Source organism: Xiphophorus couchianus, chromosome 24 (assembly GCF_001444195.1).
Source record: "Xiphophorus couchianus chromosome 24, X_couchianus-1.0, whole genome shotgun sequence".
In the NCBI taxonomy this organism is placed as follows: Eukaryota; Metazoa; Chordata; class Actinopteri; order Cyprinodontiformes; family Poeciliidae; genus Xiphophorus; species Xiphophorus couchianus.
The window spans coordinates 3,658,776-3,685,609 of record NC_040251.1 but is presented as its reverse complement, the minus strand read 5'-3'; the positions used below and the strand labels follow the sequence as shown (position 1 = coordinate 3,685,609).

The 26,834-nt window shown below is 44.6% G+C and overlaps 1 protein-coding gene across 17 annotated transcripts in view; it reads left to right on the top strand.

Annotated features, from left to right (window-relative positions):
• The first annotated feature begins 1,862 nt into the window (after window positions 1–1,862).
• unc80 (unc-80 homolog (C. elegans)) overlaps window positions 1,863–26,834 on the top strand; it is a 52,248-nt gene continuing 27,276 nt past the window's right edge. For 7 of the 17 annotated variants that reach the window (XM_028010820.1, XM_028010830.1, XM_028010824.1 and 4 more), the window contains exons 1-29: window positions 1,863–2,378; window positions 2,562–2,610; window positions 2,792–2,978; window positions 3,970–4,295; window positions 4,369–4,492; window positions 4,571–4,635; window positions 4,776–4,918; window positions 7,800–8,073; window positions 8,149–8,283; window positions 8,356–8,572; window positions 10,880–11,020; window positions 12,199–12,467; window positions 12,540–12,866; window positions 13,610–13,744; window positions 13,855–14,002; window positions 16,237–16,287; window positions 16,654–16,656; window positions 16,747–16,895; window positions 18,558–18,721; window positions 19,879–19,977; window positions 20,143–20,351; window positions 20,927–21,033; window positions 21,101–21,254; window positions 22,681–22,853; window positions 24,094–24,306; window positions 24,375–24,510; window positions 25,841–25,974; window positions 26,061–26,238; window positions 26,323–26,532. In XM_028010820.1, the coding sequence (XP_027866621.1) occupies window positions 1,864–2,378; window positions 2,562–2,610; window positions 2,792–2,978; window positions 3,970–4,295; window positions 4,369–4,492; window positions 4,571–4,635; window positions 4,776–4,918; window positions 7,800–8,073; window positions 8,149–8,283; window positions 8,356–8,572; window positions 10,880–11,020; window positions 12,199–12,467; window positions 12,540–12,866; window positions 13,610–13,744; window positions 13,855–14,002; window positions 16,237–16,287; window positions 16,654–16,656; window positions 16,747–16,895; window positions 18,558–18,721; window positions 19,879–19,977; window positions 20,143–20,351; window positions 20,927–21,033; window positions 21,101–21,254; window positions 22,681–22,853; window positions 24,094–24,306; window positions 24,375–24,510; window positions 25,841–25,974; window positions 26,061–26,238; window positions 26,323–26,532 (5,035 nt within the window). In that variant the 5' untranslated portion in view covers window position 1,863. The remainder of the gene's footprint in view (window positions 2,379–2,561; window positions 2,611–2,791; window positions 2,979–3,969; window positions 4,296–4,368; window positions 4,493–4,570; window positions 4,636–4,775; window positions 4,919–7,799; window positions 8,074–8,148; window positions 8,284–8,355; window positions 8,573–10,879; window positions 11,021–12,198; window positions 12,468–12,539; window positions 12,867–13,609; window positions 13,745–13,854; window positions 14,003–16,236; window positions 16,288–16,653; window positions 16,657–16,746; window positions 16,896–18,557; window positions 18,722–19,878; window positions 19,978–20,142; window positions 20,352–20,926; window positions 21,034–21,100; window positions 21,255–22,680; window positions 22,854–24,093; window positions 24,307–24,374; window positions 24,511–25,840; window positions 25,975–26,060; window positions 26,239–26,322; window positions 26,533–26,834) is intronic. The other 10 variants (XM_028010832.1, XM_028010831.1, XM_028010836.1 and 7 more) reach the window with 8 other exon arrangements.

Here is a 26,834-nt window from a genome sequence, read left to right as displayed (position 1 = left end):
TCTGAAACTATGTGTTCTGGTTTGCATTTTCTTTGATTTTTATCCAACGGCTACCAGCTAGCTTTATGGCTAGCTTAATATGGTTAGCTGACATGAAAGTGCGGTAAATTCTGCTAAGCGACCAGTAAACATTGTTAGTGTTGTCCCACGCTTCAGGGATCGTGACAGGATGAGGATGAGTCATTTTTTAAGAAAGTCAGCCTTGGCACCAAAACTGGTTTGAGTCACATGTTTTGTTGCTGTTCATTTTCTTCTTTGTGGGGATTAAAACGATGTTTAAAGGAAGAATATTTTTCCTTGTCTTTTGGAATGCTATTGCTAGTGTGACTGAGGGTGGTCTGGATATTTAAAAACTAGTGGATTTTTATCCACAACCACTTCTTAGTTTTACAGAGAATGGCTCTATAATAATGGTGACTTTCTAGTGAGCGACAATTGTCCAGATAAAATGCCTTGTTGAGAAGATGTGCCTTTAATTTGACAGTGCTCTTTGGTTTCTCCTATCAGTCTGAAATTTCAATTTACACGTTTTATATATCGTGTCACGTGGCAGATCTCAGTTGGCTGGTGAAAGAAAAAGTAGATCTCGGTCTCAAAAAGCTTGAGTACCCCTGATCAAACTGTCCTGGTTCTGAGCGGACGCCTTAGACGTGCCCTTTCAGCCAGACCTGACCTACCTGGTGGAGGTGTGCTCCAGCAGCTCAAGTGGAGCCTCACCTGCCAGAACCACAGGGAGACCAGGTGTGTCTGCTCAACCCAGGGGTGTCATGCACTTTGACCCCATGACGTACGGGCTTTTTAAAAAAAAGTAAACGTTTGCAACGTTTCCATCCAAAAGAATTCAATTTAACTACATGTGAATGAATGAATGTACTTTATTAATCGCAGAGGGAAATTCACATTTCAGTACAACCTGTCCAAAAACAACATAAAAACTTCATGACCTGACAAAAATGGTGCACTTTATGACGCATTTTATTTGTTTTCGCTTCATAGAACACAAATGGAAAAAAGTGAGTGTGCTTTGGGGAAAGACTGGATTTAATTCCCAACTCTTTTAGTTAAGCTTATTTACTTTTTCCATGTATGAAATATTTAAAAAAGCAGCATGTTGTTTCAGTTAAGAAGTTTCAATTATACTTTTTTTATTTTGCATGGAAAGAAGCGAAACACCCAACCATTTTTTGATGCCTTGGCTGACGCATAAAGTCTCATCAAACTGGACAAAAATAAAACAAAACTTACCATTTTATCCTGTCAGGGAAGGTTTTTCTTCTCCCGCTTCACAACCAATCAGAAAGTAGGAAATAATTTCAATTCTTTGGGAGGATTAAATGTACTGCAGTCCAACATAAAACATATGAAATAACCTCCTTTTTTCTTTTTGTTTTGTACTTTTAACCAGGTAAGTTAAGAACAATTTTTCATTTACAAGAACACACTTTAAAGTAAACACTAACAGCACTGTTGAAATCATAAGACAGTAAGAATAGGGACAAGGGCATATTATAAAATTGACATTCCATTTTTAGCTGAAGCATGTGCAGGTTTCAGACAGGATCTGCTTTAAAATACTACAGGCATGCGCAACACCAATAGAAAACCACCCACCTGTCTGATGCTGCCCTGGGCAACCGCCCATATGGTTCACATCAAACGTCACCTGAATGCAATACACGAGCTTTACGACCGTTAAATTTGATCAGGTTAGGAAATGTGAAATCATCGTTAGTTAAATTGTGTGTTTTATCTTTCAGTCCCCGAATAGGTGTTTAAAAAAAATCTGCCTTTATATTTAATTATAAAACAGTAAAACATCGGTAATCCTGGTTTATAGGATGAAGGTCAGGCTTGATGATGATGATGATGATGTTTCTTCCCAGGTCATTAACCAACCTGTTGATGCTGACAGATGTCAGCAGAGACGCAGCGTCTTTAGACGAGCTGCACCCCGTACAGAGCCCCCATCTGCGGGGTGGAGGAACCAGAAACGATCGGCTCCCGCCCGCTGTTCCGCGGAGGTGCAGAAATCATTTCGCTCTCCCCCTTTTTCCTCCTCCTCCTCCTCCTTCTGCCGCCGCTCTCTCTCCCTCTCAGTTCCCAGAGCCGCCGATCGACACTTGCAGCCATTTTACGCAGGATGAACCCAATCATGCGCTGAGGAGGGAAGCGGGGGGAGGAAGGCTGTGCGGATCACCTGGACGGATACAGGAGCCGCAGTCGCAGCCGCAGCGGGAGCGCCAGCCGCGGCTCCCGGTCAGCCAGCAGCACCGGTCCGGGGACAACATGGTGAAGAGGAAGAGCCTGGACGAAAACGAGCCGGAATGCGGGAAGGGAGTCCCGTTCCCCATCCAGACCTTCCTCTGGAGGCAGACCAGGTCGGTGGAGGCGGGATAACAGGTGTCCGGTGTTGGGTTCGGGTTCGGTTCTGGAGGTTGTAGGGGTGTTGCATGTTTGATGTAAAGTGCCGCACCTGGAAACGCAGATTTGCCCCCAGAAAGTAGGGCAGGCGCAGCTGTGGTGGAGGTAATCTGATTCCAATCATGTTAATGTGGTTTCAGCGCTTTCCTGCGGCCGAAGTTGGGGAAACAGTATGAAGCGTCCTGCGTGGTGAGTCATAATCTGTGTGTTTTTACCTTAGTGCACCTGCAGGCCGGTGCTTTTCCTGCTTCACGTGAACTCATCTCCATAATGCTGTCGCTGGAGGGGCCATCAGGGCCCCTCACACAGCAAAGAAAGGCGCCTTTAATCCCCTTTTCCCCCTCCCCTGTGCCTCTGGACGCCGGCCCAGTCCTTTGAGCGGGTCCTGGTGGAGAACAAGCTGCACGGCCTGTCTCCGGCCCTGTCCGAGGCCATCCAGAGCATCTCCCGCTGGGAGCTGGTCCAGGCTGCGCTGCCCCACGTCCTGCACTGCACCTCCATCCTGCTGTCCAACAGGAACAAGCTGGGTGAGGCTCCACGGGAACAAAGAGGCTCTGGTGAACCTTCACAAGGACTTTTTTTTTTTTTTTTTTTTTTTGTAAAAACCCAAGTCCCAGGATAAACTTGGGTGCAGCAAATCTGATCTTAAACTCTTCATTTAGGAGATATGATCCAGACAATCCTTCATGACCTAAACTATTATGAATAACCAGACTCAGCCTGATGATCAAGATCAATCTGAGCCAAAATGTCTGTTCGGCTCCCTTTCACTCAGGTCCAGTTGAAAGCCAGATATTTCCTCCAGCATTGGCTCAATGAGCTGACCTCGGGAACCATTACGTTAAAATTCAAAACACTTTATTGATCCCCAAAGGAAAATTAAAAGCTGCAACCCATTTGATTAAAGAGTTCATTTAGATGGTGGCTGTGGAGAGGAGAGATCTCCTGTAGCAGTCTGTATTACAACTAATTTGAAGAAGCCTCTGATATGTAGTTAGAATTTCAGGTCCATGTTAAATGGACAAAGTTCAGTTTGAGACAAGTAAACCAGTTACAAATTCAGTAGACCTCCACCAAGTTCAGTGTTTTTTTTTCTGTAAATGTTACAGTATAAAATGCAGCTTGAGAAACTCAAATACAAAACCTAAACACTACTAGACACGCGATTGTTTACAAAGCAGCCAAAAAGTAAGGAAGATATTGACTTCTGTGGCAGCGCTAAGATGGTTTCCACTACGAATATTAATGCATATTAACGTATATTTGGTGTTTTAACTGTAGAAATACACAGATGTGTTTTTAGATGAGATCAAGCATTTGAAACCTAATTCTGATCTAGTAAAGAGTGAGGCGGCAGCCAATGAAAATGCAGGAAAAAGATCCCATGCTGCTTGTAAAGCAGTAAGATGGGGAGCCGCATCCATCAAACCAAATGTTCACCTGTTAACTGGTGTGTTTGCGCCCCGATGTTTAATGCCATCCTGGGTAGCTGCCGCCTGCTGTCCTCTGTTAGTCAGAGGTAACGTTATACCTCCTCCCTCCCGTCAGGCCACCAGGACAAGCTGGGAGTGGCGGAGACCAAGCTGCTGCACACGCTGCACTGGATGCTGCTGGACGCCGCGCAGGAGTGCAACCAGGAGGCGTTGGGCAACCAGGGCTGGTCCCGGGGCGGCAGCAGCAGCGCCTTCCTCCAGCCGCTGGGGAACCAAGGCTCCTCCCCGGGGGCCCCCGGCTTGGGCTCCGGCTCGGGGCCGCAGAACGGCAGCTCCCTGCTGGAGGACGACGAGAGCGCGCGGGCAAAGCTGTTCCACAAGAGCATGGCCACCGTGGAGCTGTTCGTGTTCCTGTTCGCGCCGCTCATCCACCGGATCAAGGTGCGTTCCACTTCACGCCTGGCACCGGAACCGGGGCGGAGGTCTCTCCGGAGTCTAACCGTTGTTTGTCCAGGAGTCGGACCTGACCTTCAGGCTGGCCAGCGGCCTGGTGATCTGGCAGCCCATGTGGGAGCACCGGCAGCCCGACATCCCGGCCTTCACCACCCTGATCAAACCGGTCCGGAACATCGTGACGGGTAAACACCAGTCCAGAGGCGGTCTGTTCTCATTTGCTTATGATCAGGATCATAACGGGCTCTGTTCTGTCCCGCCAGCTAAGAGGAACTCCCCAGTCAACAACCAGTGCAGCCCCCAGGGGTCCGCCAACCAGAGTCCCCTGGTGAGTCAGTATTTAGCTGCTCCTCTCATCAGATTCAGCCTGACGGTCCGTCCCCTCCTGGTTACTGTCTCTGGGATTCATTAACGCCACGAGTCCGCCCTCCTTCCTGTCTGTCTTATCTGTCCGTCTACAACCCACAGGGCTTCCAGGTGGTCTGTGAAGCCAGCCTATCAGATTCCTCCTCCCCTGCAGCAGGTGAGCAGAGCTGTCGCCGTGCCAACTCGGTGGAGAAGGAAGGGACATCCCAGCAGCCCCCGACGGCCAAGGGGCCCTCCAAGAAAAAGTGAGCACCTTTACCTTAACCTGAAGCCCAACAGGATTTAATAATGATGAGCTGATCTTCATATTAACATCTGATTTGATTGATTATTGTAAGCTGTGGTGCATTTTATACATCAAAATGTATGTTTGTCATGTTTCTCCTTGTGGATCTCCTACTGCATTAGGATTTATGTTTTCTTTGTCTTATTAATTCAGAGTGTGAACTGCACACACACACACACACACACTCTGATCCACTCTAATAATGTTCCTTTATAACAAAAAATAATAAACATTAAAAAAATGTTCATGTTGAGAGTAGAAGGTTATTCTAATCAGGGTTTTATTTCATTTTTTGACCTGACTTTTAGATCAGGGCCTGTTTATTTTAAATCCGGACCCTCCAACTTCTTCCCGGGAAAGCAGGGGTTACCATAGCAACCAGAGACTTTCTACCTCCTCCAGTAGACATGGCAGCCGTTTTCTAATTTTGTATGACGAGACCTGGAAACGTTACACCAGCAGAGTAATAGCCGGGGAACGTCACCGTGTTGGCGGGGAGTGAAAAATGAGCCCTTCGGGCTTCCGTCAGATAAACTGCTCAGCTTATATTAATAGCTGTTCTGTCTCATCAGGCAGACACAGAGGCTCTACGCTCACTGTTCTCACTTTAACCCACATAACCAGGGTAATTATGCTCAAGTAATGTCTGACGCTGGCATCAAACCTGGGGAGAATCTCCATCAATGAGGAAATATTCCAAAATTGTTTTTTTTTTTTAAATTCCATGTGGGTGTCTTTGTTTTTCCAAGTCTTGTCACATCAGGTTGGATTCATTCTGTGACAATCCTAAAAATCCAGATCTTGTTTCTGGACTGTGGGGGTCCTGATGTGGCCGTTCTGCAGGACTCGGGTGGGATTAGAGGCTCCGTCTCTATTTCCTCATCAGTCAGACTCCCATTTCTATCCCCACCCCTCCTCCTCTTCCGCTGCCGCTCTGCGTCCGTTTCCGGCGTGGTCCGATCCACGCCGCTCGCTCCCGTCCCGTCCTGTTCAGTCCCCTCGGCGCCGTCCGCACCTCTCGCCGAGCGCTGCTGATGCGGAGGCAGTTTCCATGGCGACCCCGGCTGCTGCATCTTCCCCCTTGCGCCGGGGACTGTCGTCACCGGGTCTCCGTGGCAACCCAACAACAGCAGAGGAGGGAAGGAGGAGGCAGCGTCCGCTGCTGCTCTCCGCAGATTATCCCGGCCCTCCCTCTGTCCCTCGCTCCCCATCTTCTGGTTCCCAATATGTTTCTCTGCAGCGAGCGCTGACCTTCATCCAGCTTATTTATAGTGGACTCACGTAGGCCAAGGCTCCGTCTCGCCCCGTCCTCCTGCTGCCCAGAGGATGCTGAAGGCGGGCTTTGCCCTTGTTCTCCGTCCTCCTCTGATGGATTATTAATGAGGCATTGTGGCAGGAGGAGTGGACAGCAGGACTCTTTTGTTATTATCCCCGTTGACTGAGAGTTGAAGTGAAACGGAGCAGCAGAACGCGGGTCCGGACAGCAGGAGCCTAGCCACGTCATGCTTCGTCCCGTTAACGCCATCTCCAAATGGAACTCCTGTCTCCCAAAATAATCCCGGCCATGCAGGCCAGTGATGTGTGCTGTGATTTCTCAGAGCTGTCAGCTTCGCTCGGTCTCGTTTTAACCAAATTCACCCCATCGACTGGCTGTGATCAGTGCAATGTGCTCATAATGTCAGGTGTGGTCCCATAATACCAGATTGTATAGAAAATCGAAATAACCGCCATCCATCTGGTCTTCATATCTGTTCAGAGGAATGTCCACCAGGTGATCACTAAATAACCTCAATATTTGGAGAGGTAAAAAAACAAAACATCCAAAAGATGAATAATCGCCCAATTTAACAGGGAAATGTGCTGGTTTCTGTCAAAATTCTGTTATTTACATGGAGAAACGGCCGTATGCAAAGACATTAAAAATCAAGTAACCAGTATGTGTGTTAACACAAAGCCAACCAGGACAGAAGATGGCAAGAAGCTTCAAGAACATTTTATTACATGAAGTTAGAAAATTGGGAGTCAGAGTCAAGAGAGATACAAGATACAAAACGACCTCATTTATAGCATCGTTTCCACCAGCCAAGTTTAATCCAACTCCGGCCCGTTTTTCTTGAAAGTCCGGTTCGGTTGGTGACGTGTGAATGCGGAATCGAATTCTAAAGTGAACTCTGCTCCTACAAACCTCAGTCTCGGTTTGGTGCATTTTGAATGCATATGTGAACACCAAGCGGACCAGAGGCCGCTCCAAAAGCAGGAAGTGGACTGCACCGCATGGTATTCTGGGTAAATACAACCGAAACAAACAAGCTACCCTAGCGCTAGTGGGAGAAAAGGTTTGTGGTCTTTAGCCAAAGACGGAAGAGAAATCCTCCAACTACTAAAATCTGACGCTTGTTTCCGTTTGGTGAAGAATGAAGTGTTGCTCAGTGTCTTCTTCAGAGGATTTTGTGTCGTTTCCTTCGGTGGTTCTTGGTGCAGCGCCCCCAAAGGCAAGGAGGGGAACAGGTTGCTCAATGTGTTTGGTTAGTTGGACTCAAAGCAGAGAGAAAAAAACCCCACAGCAGCTGGAAATGGAACAAATGTTTCAGTTTTGGTCCTAATTGAACCGAGTCTTCCGGAGTATGAGGGGGGAAAACAGAGATGATGATGGAACCGTGGTGATTTAGGAACAAAATGGTCTTTAATTTCATTGCTTTCTTTATGACTCTGCAGCCAGTCTGGAGGCTTTGAGGTCCCTTTTGCTTCTCTAACGACTCAGCCGGTCTCAGATATTGATGATGATATTGATCTGACCAAGCCTGTGGTTGCAGCAGCTGTTAAGTCTCTGGTTCCCCCAGGACGTCAGCTCCCGCCGGTCTGCCGGCATCTCTGGCGCACCGCGCCCGCTACGCCACCTACTTCGACGTGGCGGTGCTGCGCTGCCTGCTGCAGCCCCACTGGACGGAGGAGGGCGTGCACTGGGCCCTGATGTACTACCTGCAGCGCCTGAGGCAGATCATGGAGGAGAGACCGGAGCGCAACCCAGAACCCCTGGTGACCCCGCTGCCCCGCCCTCGCAGCAGCTCCATGGTGGCTGCCACGCCCTCCCTGGTCAACACCCACAAGACCCAGGTAGCAACGGCAGCCACTCACCATCATCAGATTTAACAGCAACTTGATTGATCGAGGCTTTGCTTTGCTGTACAGGATATGAGTCTGAAGTGCAACGAAGAGGGAAAATCTCTGAGCACTGAGACCTTTGCCAAGGTTTCGCTCACCAACCTGCGCCGACAAGCCGTCCCAGACCTGTCTTCTGACCTGGGCATGAACATCTTCAAGAAGGTCAGTGCCCAGTGTGGCAGTTTGACCCTATAGCAGGGTTCTTTACACTAAAGACTTCTGGTTCTGCTGCAGTTCAAGAACCGGCGGGAGGACCGGGAGAGGAAGGGCTCCATTCCCTTCCATCACGCCGGGAAGAAGCGGCAGCGGCGCATGGGCGTCCCCTTCCTGCTGCACGACGACCACCTGGACGTCTCGCCCACACGCAGCACCTTCTCCTTCGGAAGCTTCTCGGGCCTGGCCGACGAGCGGCGGGCTCTGGACCGCGGTGGCTGGCAGGCCACCATCATGGGTAGGTCACGACGCTGCTGACCTCCAGTCACATTCTCCTCCAGTGATTCTGTTTGGGGTAACTGACTTGTTAAAGTTTTAGCTCTTACAGCTGAAACCCGGCTAAACCTTAAATAAGACGAAACGTTTAACACTCAAGTTACTTAAGTAATCAAAAGTCAAAGCTCAAAGGAAAGGAGATGAAGTGATTTGCACCAGCAGGTTTTCAAAATTGCTGGCTTGTGTATTTTGAAAGGAAATTGTAATAGTAGAGAAGGTGACATGGTGCTATTTGTGAGCTGCAGTTATGCAGATTGAGATTTTCCAGCTCATCTAGCCTCCAGCAGCATCTGCTGTTGAGGTTTTTCTTCAAAAACAGCGCGTGAATCCCCTCGTGTTTCCATTCCTTTCCTTTTTTTTCTTTTTTTTAATTTTTTTTATTTAGTCAACTATCCACAACAGTACATTGAACACAGGGACAAAGTAAACATGACATTTTTTTTTTTTTTTTTCCCCTTCTCCCCTCCTTCCCACTCCCCATCCTGTGGTCTCTTCCTTTACCTTCTGTTTATTCTGTCCCCTACCCCTCCCCATCCATCCATACCCGGCTGCAAACAAAAGAAACAGCAAAATAAAGTAATAAAAAAAAAAATAAATAAATAAAAAAAAATTAATAATTATACAGCTATGGAATCACAATCATGAAAAACCCAGGGGACTAAGACAGAGTACAGAAACATGGACAGCATGTAAAACAGGCGTCCGCGCAAGCGTAGGTACACAGATCAAGACAGAACATGGATATTTAAAACTGCACAGGTTGACAATCACTATCGATAGCCAGATTCACAAGGAGCCGCCGGGCTGGGGGGACAGGCAACTACAGCAGAGCTGGCTCCTATGTGATTTTCAGGCTCGAGGGAGGGTATCCAGTCTTTCAAAATAAGATAATAGAGGGGCCCAAGTTTTATAAAATTTTTGGATCGAACCTCTAAGACAAAATTTGATCTTCTCTAACTTAAGGAACATGGACAGATCTTTCAACCAAAGAGAAGCCTTGGGTGGGTGTTCTGATTTCCACGCTAATAATATTCTTCTTCGGGCGAGGAGAGTTGAAAAAGCTAGTACATTTTTAAAATCGTGTGTTAATGATATCCCCTCCCCTGGAGTTCCAAATATTGCCAATTCAGCACTGGGTTGGATACTTATTTCGAAAGCTTCAGAAAGGATCTGAAAAATTGTGGACCAGAAGTTACACAGTTTGTTACAGGTCCAGAACATGTGAGTTAGGTTTGCCTTAGCTATGTGGCACCGAGCACAGGTTTCACTCACTGTAGAATAAATCCTTGAGAGTCTGGCTCTACTGTAATGGATCCTATGAAGGACCTTGAACTGAATTAGTCCAAGTCGAGCGCATGATGTTGACCCATTTACTCTACGTAGTGCTTGGTTCCAAGTTTCATCAGAGATGTGTATTCCAATTTCCTCTGACCATTCTGCTCTGATCTCATTGAGCTTCACAGTATTGAATGATGAGATGCTATTATAAATTTTGGAGATTAAGCCCCTATCTTGTGTTGGAGTTTGCAAGATTATGTCCATACCTCCCTTTGGGGGTAAATTAGGAAAGCAGGGACTATTGTTACGAACACAGTCACGGATCTGGAGGTATCGAAATAGGGAGGAACGCTGTAGGCTAAATTTAGAGGAAATAGCATCAAAGGTAGCGAAAATTCCATCTATATATAGGTCACTAAATTTATTTAAGCCTGCTCTCCGCCAATGGGCAAAGACAGGATCTAATAAGGATGGCGGGAAAACATGGTTATCACATATGGGACTGTAGATAGAGAAGTTTATCATATTGAAGTGTTGTCTAAATTGTGACCATATTTTTAGAGTTGAGATTACAACTGGGCATGACGAATGCTGCCTCGGAGAGAGAGGAAGCTTTGAGGTAACTAATGCAGGGAATGATGATGGCTTACATGCATTCAGTTCTAATTGACACCAGTCAACATCTGGTTGATGGAGTAAACAGACTATTTTTTGTAGGTTTGCTGCCCAGTAATAATACAACAGGTTAGGTAGAGCCATACCCCCCTCATCCTTATGTCTCTGAAGGAAGCGCCTGCTGATTCTAGGATGTTTATTACCCCACATGAATGAGGATAGCTGTTTATCAATAAGTCTGAAGAATGATTTTGGGAGAAAAACTGGGACACTCTGAAAGAAATACATAAATCTTGGCAAGACGTTCATTTTAATGCATGCTACTTTACCCGCTAAAGATAAATTTAGGATACTCCGTGTTTCCATTCCTTTCCAGGTAAATTCACACGCAGAGGCAGCACGGACACAGCTGCCGACGCCGACAGCCTGAGCGCCAAGCACTCCCACTCCCACCACTCCCTGCTCAGAGACATGCCCGACCACTCCAACAGCCACAGCGACAACACGGTGAAGGAAGGTGAGCCGGGACAGCGGGGGCTAAACGCGCAGAGGAGTTAAAGGCGGAAACCGTCAATAAACATGTCAAGGTTTATTAAGAAACAGAGTCCAGGAGTCGTGTTGTTTCACCGTTAATTAGATCCGTTAGAAGATGGCGGATATTTCTGTCTCTGCCGGGTTATGTGATGCAGTCATTATTGGGACAAACACACACAGATAACAGGCCTGGTTTTTAGTCGCAGAGCGGCACTCAGAACCTGAACTGAAGCGGAAAACAAACTTCACTAATCAGTTCATCTTTATTGACAAGAATCACTTATTTTGGTTGTTTTTGTTTCTATACCATGAGAATCTACGGAGCCCCTTAAATGCAGATAGAATGATCAATAAAAAGTTTTTCCCAATCTGTATATATATATTTTTTAATCATCATAACCATGTAACTCATCAAGCGATAATAAATGCTAACAAGAAAAAGGACCACTTTTTTTTTTTTCAACATATCAGACACCTTAATGCAACCTGAAATTTGTTAAGCATTGTTCATTTACCAGCACGATTATTTTTTGTGAGATTTGATGACTCTCACAAAAAAAAGTCATCATTTTAAAAGGAAAATAAAAATAAGCAAAGAGGCTTAATGGATTAAGCGGAAATAAATGCTTTTGTAGCTCTCAAAAATAGGACATAAATATCAATAAAAAATCCAATAACTGGCTCTAACTGGCCACAATTTGAAGTTCAAGTTACTTAGAGTTTTTTGTTGGCCAAAAAAGTTAAATGGACAAAAGAACTGAAGGCTTTATTTCCAACCCTGATTAGGGCTTTCTTCCTATTCGCTTTAATTTTTAATTTTCAGCTTGTGAAATTGTTTTCCTTTTAATTAAAAAAAAAAATTTGTTTGAGGGGTTTCTAAGAAATGACTTGAATTTATAAAGATAATAACGGGAATGGTAAGTAGAGCAGAAGGTACAGACGTCTGATCACTTGTTACAGTTGATTTGTTAATTTGGGCTTTTTTTCTTCAGTTTTTACAAAAATAAAAAGATGGTTGCTTACGTGTCATATAATGCTTTGGTAATTATTAACAATGGAAGAGAATGGGGGGAATATTCAGTCGAAGAAAAACCTTTTTGGGGATGTCTTGCTTAATGAATCGGTGGATTTGGGTTAAAACACTGAACTGTTCTTGTGAAGTGCGATCTCAGATCTCCACCATCACCATGGCGGCGTTCAACACCACGGTGGCCTCCTTCAACGTGGGCTACGCCGACTTCTTCACCGAGCACATGAAGAAGCTGTGCAACCCATCCGCTGCGCCCGAAATCCCCGTGGAGCCGCTGGCCTGCACCAACCTGCCCCGCAGCCTCACCGACTCCTGCATCAACTACTCCTGCCTGGAGGAGGGCGAGAACATTGAGGGCACCAACAACTTTGTGCTGAAGAACGGCATGCTGGACCTAACGGTGGGGACCCTGAACGCATCTCCTGATAGCTCCATCCGGTGACATAACGCGCTTTCCCTTTCCCTGCATCAGGCCGTGCTGCGGGCGCTCTACGCCGTCCTCGCCCACGACATCAGCTCCAGGATCTGCGACGTGGCGCTCAACATCATCGACTGCCTGCTGCAGCTGGGCGTCGTCCCCGGCATGGGCAAGAAGCTGTCCAAGCCGGACAACAAGGAGAACCAGGAGGCCCGGGCCAAAGACCCGGCCGGCCAGAGCCTGGCAGGTGGCGCCCAGGGCGGCGGCCCGCTTCCAGGAGCCGGCGGGGGTGGAGACGGAGGTGGAGGAGGGGGGAGCGGCGGAGGCAGCAGGCAGGGGAGCAAGGATGACGTCAAGAATAACAAAGAGAACGACAAAAAGGTGAGTTCAGTTTATTCTGTAGATTTTAATCTCGAACACTTTCAGAGGATTATAAGCCTGGCGGGCCACCAGGCTTTACTTGCTAGGCTCAGCAGGATTTTATTTGATTTTTTTTTATGTTTCCCTTTTTTAAGACTTTATGGTTGGTGTTTAGGTATTGTCAATAATGTCTTCCAATAAGGCATAATTACACTGCGAAAACATAAAATCTTGTCAAGTGTTTTTTGTCCAGTTTCTAGTGCAATTATCTTACTTCGCTTCATATAAGAAAAACAAACTTACAAGTAGCTTTTCAGCAAGATATAGGAGCTTGTTTTAGTAAATAATTTCTTAATATTGATGAAAAAGTTCTAGTACCATTCGTAGATAAATTCACTTATAATGACATTTTTCCATGTTATAAGTGAAATAATCTGCCAATGGAACAAGAACTTTCTCATCAATATTAAGGAATTATTTACTTAAAACAAAGCTCCTATATCTTGCAGAAAAGCTACTTCTAAGTTATTTCTGTCTTATTTTGAGTGTACTAAGATATTTGCACTAGAATCTGAACAAAAAGATTTGGTAAGATTTTGTGTTTTTGCAGTGTACCTGGTGATATTTTCAATTTTCCTGTCTACTTTGAACGTCTTTCAACTCAAAAACCCCAGTGGGGCACCGGATGGCTGGCTTAGCACCACTACCGGCGAGCTTAGTGAGTTTTCTGGGAGAAAGCCCAACTTTGTTTTCTTCTTCATCAGGAGGAAGAGGGTTCTGGTTTCAGCACCCACCGCCTGGCTCTCGCCATGCTGATCAAGATAGTTAAGTCTCTGGGCTGCGCTTACGGCTGTGGGGAGGGCCACCGAGGACTGTCAGGAGACCGCCTCAGGATGCAGGTTGGACGCTTGATCTCAGCTGATTATTTCCCTATGAACATGGAGAACACTTCATGCTTGGTATTCCCACAGTTCTTTATGACTATTGTATATTTTATGTTTCACTGCAGGCCCAGAATTGTCTGACTAATCTGTATAAGCTGGACAAAGTGCAGTTTCGCCAAACAATGCGCGAGTATGTCAACAAAGACTCCCTCAATAACATTGTGGACTTCCTGCACGCACTGCTGGGCTTCTGCATGGAGCCCATTACAGACAGTAAGTATGTGGAGTATCTGAGTGGGATGCAAGCCCTCAAAACGTTTGCATCAGCCTTGATTCCAGATGCAGAAACTGGATAAAATTGAGCAGCACAAGTATCAGTACGACATTATTTTTCTACGATTCGTTTAACGTTGAACACGTATGCAGGATTTGCTGCAAAAAGTCAGGAATGAAAATATGCTTGCATGTTAACATGCTGCAGTTTAGCTGGCATGTTAGCATGCTTTCCATCGAGTTTAGCCTGCTAACTTGTTAGCACCAAATAACTGCTAAAATACTAAGCATTTCCATTCACATTCAGCTTTTCAAGAGCTAATTATTAAAAAAATACCTGGTGTTCTGGCAAGGTATAAAAACATGCAGATTTAAGTATATTCATTTGATGCAGAAATTCACCACTTCAAGACAAATATGCTAATGCTAGATCTTAGGCTGACATTAGCTTTTAAGAAAATTAAGCTAAGGAATAAAAAAATGCTCACAAATGACTTTTTAAAGTGAGACTGACTTCTTAAAGTAAGATTTGGAACAAGAAACCATGTTATTAAAATATGGTGATAAGCATACAGCCTGGCTTATTTTTATTTTTTTTGGTAAAGTTTAACATAATAAACATTTTTATAACTTGATTTCATTTTATTACAAATTTTAACCACAGGCAAATCTGGATAAGGCATGTATGCATGTTTACAGAAGGCAGACTTTAATTAAACATTGGATTTTGCAACTGCTAGCATTAGCATATACCTCAATTTGAGATAGCAAACACTACTACAGAAAAATGGATTTAAAAAATACACAAACATAAGAGATATGCTAAAAGTTTGTTTTTTTATGTGTAAGAAAAAAAAGACCCCAGAATAATATTGTAGAAATGCTAATATTAGCATAAACCCAAAATGTGTAAAATTTAAAATAATCCTCGCTACATGAAAAGTTTGGGAAAATATTCCAAACTCGGACATTAAAAATGTTTACACACACCATAAAATGGCATATTAGGGAATGTGATATTAAGCTGAGCTTAAGGGTTTCTGAAAAATAAATAAATACAATGCTGCATTAGCAAACGGCAACAGTGTGCAAAGTTTGGAATCATTAGCTTGTCTCTGGTACAAAAGACATGGCTAACGGCTAAACCACCATTAAAAATAATCATAGCTTATACAATTTGTTTTGACAAAAAAATTACTTTTTGTTAAAATGTAACAATTTCATACTACTCTGATACATAAAATTGCTAATAATATTACGGTTTGTAAAGTTTGAAACAAGAATTATCTGAAAGTATTTAAATGTTTAAGGTATATGAGGAGCAAACAAAAGCATAAACGTTGTGAACACAAAGGCTACAAGTCTTTCCTGAAGATTTAGAAAAAAGGAGACCACTCTTCTTTGCCATATTTTTGGTATTATGCCAAAGTAGCATGTAAGCTAAACTGGCCTTAGCTTACATGCTAAGACCAGCTTGAAAGCTGGTTTTAGCATGTAAGCTACGGCCAGCTTCTGGCCTTCAGTTTCTGGAGGGCAGATCACCCTAGAAGTAATATAACAGTGATAAAATTAGTGTGTGTCCCTTTAGAAGGGCCTCAATAACAGCTAGCATACTAGCAGTGAACAAAGCTAAATGTTTGACCCTGCTGTCCCACCCTGCACCTTGACTTTGCATTCTAGCCCTACCTGTGTGTGTGTGTGTGTGTGTGTGTGTGTGTGTGTATCTGTCTTCCCCCTCTCCTCCATTCACTTGTCTTTGCTTGTCATATTTTTGATGTTTTCCTCCTGCTTACCTTTTCTTCATCCACTTCAACTAGCCAAATCCTGACTTCCTTACTCGCTCATCCATTCTGTACACTTGCCAATTGGAAGCTTCTCCCATTGCATTGCTGCTCTAACGGTGGCTATGAGACACAATGAACATGCCAGTTTTCCAGTTTTGCACTGAAATTTTGAAGTATTTTGTACATGGTACTGTCATTTAGTACAAAATACTCCGCAGTTGGCAAGTTGCTGAAGCAATGAGTGTTTTGTTGATGGAAAGTGACCAGGGCACCTTGTTCGTATTTTTTTATTTTATTAAATTTTTTTGTGTGCGTTTTATTTTTGACTTGTGTGCATCTTGGGGTCACCTCCTGGTGGAGGTGGGGTGCCACGTCTTTTCTGAGACCACCTTACATGTCTGTGCTGGCCTGATGTCAATCAACTTGTGCCCCGCCTCTTTTCTCTTGCAGAGTACGGCAGTGCAGGTGAGAGGTCCAGGAGGGCGAAAAAAAGAAACATCGGTAGATACACACGATTAATGATTAATAACAGTCAATAACATAAGCAATACGATGACTTTACTCACCCAATCAGACCCTTCCCTAGACACCGCTTTCATCGCTGCACCCCTCACTCTGTCCGAAAGTGACAAACTCGCCTGCAACTCCTAAACTTACACCTGTGTGTGTTGAATCTGGCTTTATTTTTGCAGTTTCATCTAACTGGACCCAGACAATAAGCCCCCTACTCTGTTTAAAGCAGGCCTTAGTCACTTGCATGTATCCTCTACCCAGAATCCTTTTAATTTTGCTTCTCCCCCATATGCTTTACGAACCCCTTTCCTTTGCCCCTTGCCTCCTTTCTGTTGTATGGGCTCACTACTTCAGCTGGTCAGTATTGTCCCCCTCCCACTTCCATCCCGCCGACTGAACCGGCTCCTGTATCATCCCCGGTCTCTCCTGCCTTCCTGCTGCTTCCAGACAAGGCGGGCTTCGGCAACAACTTTGCCACGGGGGACAACAAGTCGCTGGCGCAGAACATGGAGGCAGTGGTGGTGGGCTGCATGTTCAAGTCCCTCATCACCCGCTGTGCCTCGACTACACACGAGCTGCACAGCCCAGAAAACCTGGTGAGTGGGACGGGAAGTCCATCACTACTGGTTTTATTATGGATGAACAGAAAGATCCTGACTTACTGCTTTACTCAGTGATCACAGTATATAATTGGATCTTATTTTCCATAAACAGACCACTTTGTACCGACAGAAACAATCAAGGTACGAACCACTGCTTTGTTTTTATGTATCGCCTTATCAAAAGACCAAGATCAAATTTAATTATAAGTTTAATTTTTAGCTAAATTTGTTATTTGGTGATATAGCAGAATATTTGATGTGAAGAAATTCCAACCAGAGACCACATTTTAAAGTATTTGACTAATTGTTCTTCCAAGATAAATAAAACTACTCCAACACGAAGCACTTCAACAGAAAGCATAGAAACATGATTGGTTTTCGTTGTTACTCCATCAACCTGCTGTATTGGTTTCCCCATCAAATGGCACTAAAGTTGTATTACATTACAGAAAATCTGAAAGGTGCGTTTAAAACTAGAAACTGTAAACAATGCTGCACACTTTAGCTCATTTTTTATTATTTTGAAAAGTGGAAATTTCTATTAAATTGATATTTGTATTCATTGTGATATTAACTGGACAGGTTAGCTTCAGCTCCTGTAAGTAACACAGGTACCTAGCTTATAGCAGCTATTCTTCCCCCCGCTTTGTCTGGGGGAATGTAACAAAATGTAAATAGTTTTGTCAGAATTAAAAATATCAGCTGAAGATTATAATTTTTTTTGTAACCTGACGTCCCAAGCAGAAATAGTCTTCAATACTACACTACCTTTAGCTAGTCTTCATGCTAACATTAACTAAGAGGCAAACATTACAACGTTAGCTAAAATTGGCTCATTAGCACATTGGCCACCATTTGTTTAGATGTTTTCATCATATTGGCTTGCAACACCATATTAGAGATGGTGAACATATTAGCCAATATGCTACAATTAGCCTACATGAGCATTTAAACCAGTATTTGTCATTTAAAATTGAATAAATAAAAAAGATGCTCAGCCAGATTTAGAGCTCCATTTTTATTAGCTTGAGTTTAGCGCTGTTGTTGCTAGACAACAGGATATATGCCCAGGTAATGGCATATATCTGGGTGTATACACCTACCAATTTTTGCCGTGGATGATAGGCCAGGTCCTTCCAAGGATTAATTAATTTAGACCCACCCATCTGCTAGTATTAGTTCAGTATCATATAATTTTCTTTAAGGTAAAATGCTAACATGGGTATATTAGCTTATAAACCAATATTTTGACTAAAAAGCTACTGTTAGTTCATATGTTAGTGTTATTGCATGAAAAATAAAAATAATACAGCTTGCTTATGAAGCTTTACAGCTTCATTTGACTGATGAAAAATTTATGCTTCTTTATGGAAGCATGGATTCCACAAAGAAGGACGTTATTTATGGTTCATAAATTGTAATACAATGATGACTAGCTTTTGTTAAGGAAGGCTTTAGTCTGAACTGTAATAAAAAGGTCTTCTGCCCACAGGCTGAAACTGGTGCTTTGATAAAGTCCAGAGAGGATAGCTGCAGAGAATTCATCCTGATCTGTATGGATGTGAATAAACGGCGAATATCAGCCTGAATGTAGCTCCGTTCTCCAACACGGTTTCTCATTCGCACATCGATCTCACTCTTGCTTTGCCTTCGCAGGGACTGTACTGCGACATCCGCCAGCTGGTCCAGTTTATAAAAGAGGCCCATGGAAACGTGTTCCGCAGGGTGGCACTGAGCGCGCTCCTGGACAGCGCCGAGAAGGTGACTGCCACCAAGAAACCCGACGAGAAGGACGACGGCAAACAGTTCGGACCAAGAAGGTAGTGGCCAATCACTGGCTGGAGTCATTCTGAGAGTCATCGTGTTTTCTCTAATCAAATGCTAAACCACTTCCCTTGCCTGTAAATGTAAGCAAACCTCTGTGTATCCAATCACAGTGACTGTTTCTCATCACTGCTTGGTTATTTTTCCTCATGTCTTGTCACCATCTTGTCTGAGTGAATGATTTGATGCTATCATTCTCAAAATAATGTGGCTAAACACTTGAGAAAGTCCTCTTTGTATGCCACATTACTTGACTACACCAGCAGCGTCACATAAATACATAATGAGTAATACTATTTAGTGGTAACAATATTTAGTCCAGTTACAGCAGATAATTCTGGTAAAGCTCACCGGTTATGTGAAATGGCTAAAACACGAGGGAAAGTTGTTGTTTACCTCTGGCCCTGAGCTTTTTCCAGAATTTGTTGGACCCTGTCTGTCCACCTCTGGCTGACCCAGAGGGGACAGTCCACCTCCCTCTGATGCGGACCATGGTTTCAACCTTGAAGGCGCTTTTTCTGATGGTTCCCATTTGGCTGCAAACTATTCCAGTGCTCCTGGAAGGCTTTGGCTTGAAGACACTAACATAATCACTTCATCTTTGTAAAGCATTTAAAGGCTGTTTTGTGGGAAATATGGCATTATTTTGATATGATAAAAAGACTGGACAGAAGCTGGTGAAAAGTTTGCAAAACGTTGAAAATGCTCTAGGATTGTCTTGTTTGACATGATGTGACATCAATATAATGTATTCTGCTGAGGAATATGGCAACAGAAGAAGAAATGCCTCTTCCCAGGCCTGGAAAACCTCTCTGAGCCTCATTGAAGAATGTGCTACGGTTTGTCGAAACCAAGGTTGAACGTTTGGGAGAAGCAACAACAATGAACCCCTTAGAATTTAATGTTCTATCTAAAGAGAAATCTAGTGGTGGTACCATCATGGTTTGACCTGTACCTAGCTGCTGCAGCAGAAACATGGCTTTACAGAAAGGCCTACCAAACTGTTGGCATCTGAACCGTTATGAGGCCTTACCCGCCCGGTTCAGCTCCATTCTGCTTTTGCTTGTCCTGACCTGCTCCTCGCTGCATCAAATGAACTCATTTGGCGCCTTACTCAAGTGGGCTGTGTTGGTATGTGTGTGTGTGCGTGCAGGTCTGAGGCGGGTGTGTCCGGGGAGAAGGGTCAGATGTCCAGTGCTGCAGATGAGTGTCGCAGCTGCATCTCCAGTAGACCCCCCCAGACCCCCGAACAGTGAGTGTCGAGATCACAGCATCTCCATGAAACATCACCTCTGTTGATCCCAGCTGCCATTCCAAACTGTCTGTGCTCCCCCTTTGTGTGATCTCACGTTGTTGCCGTTTTGGTGCGTAAGTATTCACACCCTCCCCTTACCGCCTTTCCTCTTTGTGCCGCTAGCGATGAACAGATCCCGGGCGCTCTGCTTGGCAGGAAGGACTTCTGGAGGAAGATGTTTAAGTCGCAGAGTGCCGCCAGCGACACCAGCAGCCAGTCGGAGCAGGACACCTCGGAGTGTACCACCGCACACTCCGGTACCACCACCGACCGACGCTCCCGATCCAGATCCCGACGCATCTCGCTCCGCAAGAAACTCAAACTACCGATTGGTGAGTCTAATCAATCTACAACCATCTCAGTTTTATCTTGCAGCTAATGACCAAGTCTTCTTCGTTTCCATGACCATATCTCAATCTGATATATGTGCTTTGTGTCCAACGTTTGTTCATCCTGAGAGGTTGGATCACTTCATCTCTTCAATCTGCTTTGTGTCCCTCTGTGTGCCTCAGCATGCCGTAGGACCGCCCGCCTCCCCATCACTCACTCTGTCCTACGTATGTGGACGCGAATCCATCCTCTGATCCATCCTCGTGCAATGTTTTCTCCTTCTCTTTGTCTCGTTTGTCGGTCTTCGTCTGTGTCCCATGTGTGCACGCTGCTCCAGACCGGGAGTTCATTTTTGTCAACTTTATGTCTTATGCAATGAGCTTCAGTGCGGAACACCACCGACAATTAGCAAAAATTCCCTCTTCCAAAGACCTAATTTAAGTAAATTCATGATGCATGTTCAAACTCTGTGTGTAAATCTGTTTCCTGTCTGTTGGACCCTGCATGCTTATTTGCATTAAACTGAAAGTGTTTCATAAAGTTTGTTTTAGTGGCCTTATCGTCCTGATTGGTCCAGGAAACTGGCTGAAGCGCTCCTCCCTGTCTGGGCTGACGGACGGCGTGGAGGACCTGCTGGACATCAGTTCAGTGGACCGGCTCTCCTTCATCCGTCAGAGTTCGAAGGTCAGCCTCCCGGAGGAGCCCCTAGCTATAGCCGGAAGCGCACGTCGTAACATGTTTCACGTTTCAGGTGAAGTTCACGAGCGCGGTGAAGCTGTCTGAAGGGGGCGCTGCGGGGCCGGAATACGGCAGGGACGAGGAGGAGAATTTCTTCAAGCGGCTCGGTAAATGGAGGTCTGGCAGGAGGAATCCATCCAAGCTTCACCACACAGAAGAGAAAGATGGTAGACCTCCCCTTCCCTGGGGTGTCCCACGCTCCATCCTGCTTTTGTCTCTGCGCACTCTCTCTGTCCTGTCTCAGTGGTGTCCTGTCTCGTCCTGTCTTTGGCCATCTGTTGTCCCGTGTCTCCCGGACAGCTGTTGAACCGAACCTTCTCAGCCCGTCGATGTTTAGATCATGTTTCTAAGACGTTTTGCTACAAAAAGTTTCCAGAAGGTTGTGAACAACAAAAACAACAATAATTTGGGGCACAAGATATGAACTAACCTGCATTGGGTCCATTTAAAATAGTTTGCAATTCATTAGTTGTATGTTTGAGTTTGGCACATATGGGCTGGAAATATGAGCCCACTTGGCTCATCCCAACATATGGGATTAGTTGTGGGTTCCCAGATGACCTTTCTTGTATGAGGTTAATGAAGTGTGGATTATGGCCACATCTGGGAACAAAACACAACCTGCCTGTGTCCAGTAATCAGTTGCATATGAAAGGGGGCCCAACTGGGAAAGAGAAAGAACATCTGGATGTAGATAGATATGGCAGTTAGCTACTGGGCTACATGTGAAGCCAAGATGGTTTGGAAAGGTTCTAAAAACATTGACCCCCATTTGAGATTTACTGCGTTCGTATCGGTCCCAAGGTAATTCCTTATATAGCTTCCCATCCAGGACGTTTTGGAAAAGTTTTGTTTGAGTTTAATATCTGATGTATATCAGACAAAATACTGGTTATTAGTTGTAATTACTTCTAAATGTTACCCATTTAGTTTTGAAGTAAAATTATGTAATTCAGGAAGTAAATGTTTTTTTTCGAAATGTCTAAAAATGATTGAGTGCATTGTGTTTTTTGACTTTTTGAAACTTTTTGTGCAAAACCACAACGCTCAGGATGGGCGCCATCCTTCCACAATAAGTCGTCCTTCAAATCTCAAGATGACCCAGAACCTGAATGTAATTTGTCCGAAGCACCTTGTGTTGTGTTTCCTCCTGGTGAACCTGGACGTTGTCGCTAATAAATCATCTGTTGGAGAGCATCTCCCTGCTGCTGAGCATCTCCACGCCAGCTGTACCATGACGCTGTCGGTGCTCCCTCTGTCTCTTCTGTGGTGACGTTGTGGTGGTATTTTCCAGCTGCTAGCTAAACGACAGTATCGTCTGCATACAGCTTTATCTCTGTGGGGCTGCGCTCACACTTGAGCTGCCACTGAAGGTATTTTCTTTGTGTCATTTGGCAGCAAGTTGAAGGAGAAAAGGAAACGGCGTTCACGTGTCGGCTCAGCCCGTGGCTGTTTTCTCTCGCTCATGTTTTCATTCGTGTTCAATGTGCTGGAAGGCCACGTTACTTCATATAAAGTGAGACCTTTGATGCAGTTTTCCTATGAAACGCGACCTGCTGTTCCAGCACCTTCCATCTGTGCCCCGTTCTTCAGGACCTCATGGTTTCCAGGAGCGTTTAGCGGCCAGTCAGGAGGCCATGAAGAACAAGAACGTGGTCAACCTGGGCGCCATCCGGCAGGGGATGAAGCGCTTCCAGTTCCTCCTCAACTGCTGCGAGCCGGGAACTATTCCTGACGCCTCCATCCTTGCTGCTGCTCTAGACTTGGTACAGGCCTCTCTGAAAATAGTCAAAATTAAGACTATTGGACACCCAACACTGGTTTTCTTGTCAAAGGAGATTATATCCATTGAAAGCCAGCTTCTCACTAGAATAATGAGCGGCCGCCACTCTAAAATGAGGAGAGTACGAGCTAGTGTTAGCTTTGGAGAGGCTAGTGACTATGCCACCTTCTTCTATACAGGAAACTTTATCAAGGAAAAGTACTATATCTGTCGCACAATAGATAATCCAACATGACATCAAGCATAAATTTACTGTATGCTGAAGTTGGCTTCTGATTAACGCTTCTGATTCAGCAGATGGCTAAAGGGCGATTCCACCTAACTTTTCACTACCTTCAGCATCTTTAATTTGCTTTAATTTAAAATCTTTAATGCACAGACTGCGCAAACATTTATAAGATTATTTTACACTGAAAGCAGATTAGTTAAAAACCTAGTTTGTGACTAGTAAAACCTTTATTTTATTGAGCTTTCATGGATCCATTCTACAGATATAGCGATCCAAGATGTCAAATTTGGTGTTTATTAACTTCGATATGAATATTTTATTAGCCAAACATTATGGTAATAACGAGCCCAGATGTTATACCTTTGAAGAATGAATTCAATTTGTTTTATAATTCCTTATTTTTTGTGAAATCGAAAAAATGCACTTAAGTAGACCTCCTTTTTGGAAACATGTATATAATTTATTGCCATGAATATTATATTGTATAATATGCTCCGCTAAGTTATTAGAACAGTTTGAACATGTAATTTTTTATGGTACATATTTTGTAGTTGATTGATCATAAGTTTATATTAATACAAAAATATAGGTACAATGGCCTATTGCCATCAGAAACCAACTTCATCTCCTATAATCCAGCATGTTTCTGCTTGGAGTCATGTTGGTCTACAGTAAGCTGTCAAAAGAAAACCTCAGTGCATCTAATGTATGATGACTGTTGTATGACAACCATGTTCTTTGATAAAGTTTCCTTTAAAGAAGAACGTAGGAGTTGTAGGTCACCAGTCTAGGCATGCTAGCTTATCCGAAGCTAACGTTAATTAGTAGCCTCCTTCTCATTTGCCAGTGGCTGCTGTTCAGTTCCTGATGCCGGCCTATCATTAATCAGATCAGTAGTACCAAAATTAAGACTCCTTAATTAAAACTTTAAAAAAAATAAAACCAAGCCAGACCGGATCCGTTTAATCACTTTTTAACGTTTCTCTGCTGTTAGGAGGCTCCTGTTGTGGCCCGCGCTTCCCTTTTCCTGGAGTGCGCCAGGTTCGTCCACCGCTGCAACCGTGGCAACTGGCCAGAGTGGATGAAGGGCCACCATGTCAACATCACCAAGAAGGGCCTGTCCAGGGGCCGCTCGCCGATAGTGGGCAACAAGAGGAACCAGAAGCTGCAGTGGAATGCTGCCAAGCATTTCTGCCAGTGGGGAGATGTGAGTTAAACAGGATCAAACCGAGCTGCTGGTCTGTCCGCCTCCTCTAACGGTGTCTGTCTGCGCAGGCCATCGGCACCAGGCTCAGTGAGCTCTGTCACTCAGACAGCGAGAGCCCGGCCAACATCCTGGGCTACGTCTACGACGAAGAAACCAAACGCAGGATGAGGAAGGAAGATGAGGAGGAGGACTACTTAGAGGACAGTGAGTCACATCCAGACTGCCTTAAGGAAGCAACGAGAGCTACAGGGAGTTGGTTTAGATCAGAGCGTGTTGATTTATTTGAATGGCCTAGTCAAAGTCCAGACCTGAATCCGGCTGAGAATCTGTAGAAAAGCTTGGAAGTTGATGTTCACAGATATCTGAGTGAGCTGACTGAGCTGGGGCTTTTCTACTTTGCAAAGCTGGTGAAGAATGTTAGCTGTTGCTGCAAAGCGTCGACTCAGGAGGGCTAAATACAAACACACACCGCACTTTTCAGATTTTTGAGTCGCATAACATGTTTAAGATGTATTGTTTTCAGTGCAGCACTACTCTGTGTAACATCCCATTTAAACATCATTGTGGCTTACTGCCTAACTCTAAATCCCACCGATTTCTTTAAATGTAAATTTTAAAGTCCCGCATTTTTTATTTTTTCAAACTCATAAACTTCACTTATGAAACTTTGTGAAACATTTTTTGATGGGAGAACTCTTTAACTAACTTATACATGAAGCAAACTTTTTGCTGAAACGGGACAGATTTTTAGAAATTTAAAATCTGGAACTGCTACATGCTAATTAAAAACATTTCAGAAATTTCAAAATTATATATGTATTTTTTATGTTGTATGTTTCTGGTCTTTGTATATAAGGGAAAGAAATTCCAACTTTTCAGCCAGTAAAAGTTAATATTAGAGACGAAACTGGAATTTGACCAAAATTCTTTATCCAAAATTTATTTTGATTTTTTTTTAAAAAGTATTTTAATTTAAATCTAATCTTACTAATGGAGCCATGTTGTGAGATGTGATGACTTCCTTAAGTTTCAGAAAGTGCAGGAGTTCCTTGAAAAGACAGAGGTCCAATTTCAAGGCATCAAGTTATGAAGTGAAATTTCAAATTTCTTTTAAGTCATATTTGACATATATAGTAGTTTTATAACAACTGAACGTAATATAGTTAAAGGATTGGGATATAAAATATCACTATGTGCCTGGAAAATACATAAAACTGCCCCTTTAATTCAAAAGGTTTGAGTTTTGAGCAATTTTTTAATTTGACCACCAGATGGCAGCAACTGTCTTTTACTGCCCCTTTAAAAGTCTTTCCAGCGCTGGTAACCTGATATCTGATGAGACGATCCAACCTGATCAGTCTTCACCAACATCATAAATACACAACATCTTCATAACCTTTTGACCTCAGGAGGTGAAGAGTTTAGGATTTAAATATGGCCAGATTAGAGGTTGTATGTGCTTCTTGTGGCTCTAGGTGTTCTCCCTTATGATGGACTCCAGTTTATTTGCTGACCATGGTTTTTGTCTCATCAGACACGGTGAACCCTACGAAGTGCGGCTGCCCTTTTGCCCTGAAGATGGCCGCCTGCCAGCTGCTGCTAGAGATCACCACCTTCCTGCGGGAGACGTTCCCCTGCTTGCCTCGCCCTCGGACCGAGCCACTGGTGGTCAGTCCTGAACCTCTCCTCTTAATGTTTCCTGTGTTGGCACCTGAGACTGTACTGTACTGATACATCAGCACGGTGTGCTTCAGGACCTGGACAGCTGCCGGCTGCGCCTGGACCCGGAGCTGGGCCGCCATCGCTACGAGAGGAAGATCAGCTTCGCCGGCATCCTGGACGACGAGGACGGCCACGACTCCCTGAACAGCAGCAGCCACACACTGAAGTCTGACACCACGGGGGAGGAGAAGAAGCCCCAGGAGGCTCAGGGTGAGCCACAAGTCGGCAGAACCCCCCTCCCCCAGGCTTCCTGCAGACTGTTTTAATATGTCCGCTGCGCCTGTCGCTGCCCAGCTCCTGTCAGGAAGATCCGCATCGGAGGCTCCCGGCTGCTGCAGATCAAAGGCGCCCGCAGCTTCCGTGTGAAGAAGGGCGGCTCGCTGTCTTCCATCCGCCGGGCGGGGAGCCTGAAGAGCACCAAGCTGTCCCGGCAGGACTCCGAGTCCGAGAACGAGGAGGGGCTGCTTTCCCAGACGCAGAGCAGGGACACCGTCACCGACATCGGTGAGTCGGGGGGCAGGGGCAAAACAACGCCGTGGTCCTGAACCCAACTGGGCACAGGCTGATCAATAATCAAACAGGTCTGACCTGGGAGTTTTATACACCTGGAAACCTGTGTGTTTGGTGAGATTTCTTTTCTAATATACTCTGTAAAAATAAAAGTCAGTGTCCCAAAAAGTGACTTAAGTCAGCTAACTGAGCCCCTCTCTGGTATTTATTGTTCATTTCTGTTGTTTCATTTTCGAACTTGGAAGCTGGTAACAAGGAGGTAACATCTCTTTAAAGTTTTATTGTGTGTCCTTGTC